The sequence below is a fragment of the Sinohyriopsis cumingii genome, unplaced genomic scaffold (genome assembly GCF_028554795.1).
Source record: "Sinohyriopsis cumingii isolate HCF-2022 unplaced genomic scaffold, ASM2855479v2 utg002136l, whole genome shotgun sequence".
Taxonomy (NCBI): Eukaryota; Metazoa; Mollusca; class Bivalvia; order Unionida; family Unionidae; genus Sinohyriopsis; species Sinohyriopsis cumingii.
In genome coordinates, this window is record NW_028316138.1 from 1,132,068 (window position 1) to 1,135,668 (window position 3,601).

The following is a 3,601-nucleotide window of genomic DNA, read 5'->3' on the forward strand; positions in this document are numbered from 1 at the left end:
CCAATCAGAATCAAATATCTCTGCCGCCTTTTTCCAGAGGCGCCAAAGTCAGGGTCAGCATGACCTGGTAGTTTGAGTAACAGAGTTTCTGCGACCTCTCAATTGTGACAACTTTACCAAGAAAATGAAGTTTTCCTTGTCCCAAATTGTCCGTCCGGCTGCTGTATAAACAATCGTTTAATCAGGAACAGAATTCTTCCTCTAAAGGACATTACCGTACACGGTAGTATGGCGATATGATACGCGCTTGTCTCCATAAATCTAATTAATGGTTCTCTGGTCTCAACTAATGTATTCTTGTTAGATCGACGTAAAATTTGCCACTTCACATAGGCCCCTCCTTGAAGAGTAAAATCAGGGATTTTTCTCTCCAAATTTTAGGAGATCTAATCTTATTCAGCTATACGACCTCAGGTGAACCCTTCACCTCAGACGTCCCTAGTCTACTTAAGCAGTCAGCTCCTACATTTTCGCTGCCTTTAATGTATTGTACCTGGACTTGGTACTGCTGTAGAAATAATGACCATCTCATTAGTCGTCCATTTGTCAACTTAGCTTGAGCTAGATAAGCTAGTGGTTGGTGGTCAGTTTGCAAAATAAATTTTCGTCCATACAAGTAACGTTGAAATTTAGTTATCCCAAAGATAATTGCCAAGCATTCTTTCTCAGAGACCGAATAATTACGTTCTGCAGTCGACAATTTCCTGCTACTGTAAGCAACTGGGAATAAGCTTCCGTCATGCTCTTGTAATAACACTGCCCCTAAACCTCTATCACAAGCGTCAGTACGTAAGACAAAATCTCTGGTTACATCAGGCAATTTCACTGACGTCAGTCTGTCCTTTAACGTCTGAAATGCTCGTTCGCATGTGTCTGTCCATACAACTTTAGTCGGAGCTTTCTTTCAAGTTAAGTCAGTTAAAGGGCTTGCAATAGCGCTGAAGTTAGCAACATATCGACGATAATACCCTGCCAGTCCCAAGAAAGATCGAACTTCCGTCTTAGTGGTCGGTCGTACCGCGTCCCTAAGTTGGTCGACCTTTGAGCTATCTGGGGTTAACGCGTCTTCGCTGAGGGTACGACCTAAGTAGGCTAGTTTTCTAAACCCTATATGGCACTTAGATGGTCGTGCGGTCAGTCCCGTTTGTCGAAGTCGCTCCAAAACATTTTTCAACAGAATGATATGATCGTCCCAAGTAGCTGTCGCTAAGAGTAAATCGTCCATGAAGTTTGAAACTCCAGTCCCTCTTAATGGTTCAAGTAGTTTTCGCATCATACGTGTGAAGACACTCGGCGTATTCTGGACCCCGAATGGCATGACTACCAACTGGTAGGTCCCATCAGGAGTTGCAAAGGCGAGTTTTGCTCTGTCTTCACTTCGAACTGGTATTTGCCAGTATCCCTTGGACAGATCGATTTTCGAAAAATACTTCGCGTTGGTCACCCCGGCAAATATGGACTCAGGGTCAAGCAAAAGTTCCACTTGAAATTCCGTGATCCTGTTCAACTTCCTGTAATCGACGCAAAATCTGTGTGTACCGTCTTTCTTCTGCACCAACACAACAGGAGAGCTATACGCCGACTCCGTCCGTTCTATAACTCCCAAGTCTAACATAGCTTGAATTTCATTTCGGACAGTTTCTAATTTTGCATAGGGTAGCGGATATGGCTTTAACTTCACTCGTTTCTCATCCAGTAATTTCAGGGTGAACTCCTCCAACTCCGTCTTGCCAGGTCGTTCTAACAAGATGCTTGAATAATGTTGGAGTAACGACTCCACTTCCTTACGTTGCTCTGATGTTAACGTCCCGTCAAGCACAACGTCGACGTAGGTTTCTTCCCTCGTCAAAGGACAACTAGGGAGTACTTCCGCCTCTCCTCCGTTGTCGTCGACTTCTTCCGTTACAACCGTAGCTACCACGAACTCTGTGGGTGTTTCTCTTTCACGGTAACGTTTCAGGAGATTTACGTGGTACAACTTCTCCTTGTCTCCTACCCGGATACGGTAGTTCTGTCCACCCTTTTTCTCCGTTACCACGAATGGTCCCCTCCATGAGACTTGAAGTTTGTTGTGCTCTAACGGTAGCAACAACAGCGCCTTGTCATCCACCTCGAAGTGACGTTCCTTCGTCCTTTTGTTGTAATATTTGGCTTGACGCCCCCTTGCTTCACAGAGATTCTCCTGAGTCAATTTCGAAACCTCTTCCAACTTGTTGCGGAGATCAACAACATATTGGTATGTTGTTCGCACTTCCTCCGATGCTTTCTCATCCGTCCATAATTGTTTTAACACAGCCAATGGTCCCCTGACTGTCCTTCCATATGCTAATTCAAAAGGTGAAAAACCCAAACTTGCCTGTGGCACTTCTCGATACGCAAACAGTATCGCGGGAAGGTATCGATCCCAATCCCTAGGTCGACCTTCACATAGCTTCTTTACAGCCTGTTTCAATGTCCCATTGAAACGCTCCACCAAACCATTACACTGCGGGTGATACGGGGTAGTCGTCAGGTGTCTAATAGATAGTAATCTATTTACTTCTTCCATCACCTGGCTCACGAACTGCGTCCCCTGGTCAGTCAGTATCTCCTCAGGGACACCAACTCTAGACCAAACTCCTAACAAGGCCTCAGCCACCGTGACTGCGTCAATGTTCTTCAAGGCCACTGCCCCTGGGTATCGAGTGGCGTAATCTACTATCGTTAATATATAACGATTACCGCTTTCTGCCGCCGGCTTTATCGGACCTACCAGGTCCATCGCCACCCTCGAGAAAGGTTCGTCAATCAGTGGGGTGGTTCCTAGTGGCACCGGGCAATGGGAGGTCTTGTGTGCCACCCGCTGACACTTGTCGCACGACAAACAATACCTCCGAACATCCCCATACACACCTGGCCAGTAGAACTCCCTCACCAACCTATCTCTGGTCTTCGCCACGCCCATGTGGCTTCCAAGTAGACCCTCATGTGCCAGCCTGAACACTTCTGCTCGCTTCGCTCTGGGCACAACAACTTGCTTGAACGTATCGGTCCCTTTCTTGGCGTACCGATACAAAATACCGCGTTTCGTCGCGAACTTCACCTCGCCGTCTGGCATTCTCCGTATAAAACCCATCTTTTGCGTACCTGCGTACCTTGTTGAGAGACAAATCTTCCTCTTGAAGTTTCCTCAACTCGCCAGGTAGCAAATTGTCTATGGGCGAAGTCGTGGGTCGTAGCGGCTTTGACCCTGACCTTCGCTTCATAGCCCTCGTCTCAACAGACCCGACGTATACAGGTGTACACGTCATAGGGTTAGGTTGCGGCAACACATACCTACACCCTAGCAGCAGGGAGGGCGAATCGGACAAGGTTTCCAGACCAAACAACCAGTTCCACCAATCAATTTACAACAGTATCCCGCATTTACGGATACAAACCCTTCCTCGTTCAGCATCGACAATAGAGATGTCTGTGCGTTAAAATAACGGGTTTAACCGTGTAGTCGGCGCGGTTGACACATTATTGCGCTGCGGTTGCCCATAAAAACCATTGTGGATTTGGCCCTCCCTGCTGCTCACAAATTGTTAACTAAATAATGTGTCAAGTCCGATACGATATC

The 3,601-nt window shown here is 46.7% G+C and overlaps 1 protein-coding gene across 1 annotated transcript; it reads right to left on the reverse strand.

Annotated features, from left to right (window-relative positions):
* Positions 1-904: 904 nt before the first annotated feature.
* On the reverse strand, positions 905-3,115 carry LOC149771055 (uncharacterized). Its single transcript, XM_089948893.1, has one exon. It carries the CDS (start codon positions 3,113-3,115, stop codon positions 905-907), a length of 2,211 nt encoding a protein of 736 aa, XP_089805019.1.
* Positions 3,116-3,601: the final 486 nt, after the last annotated feature.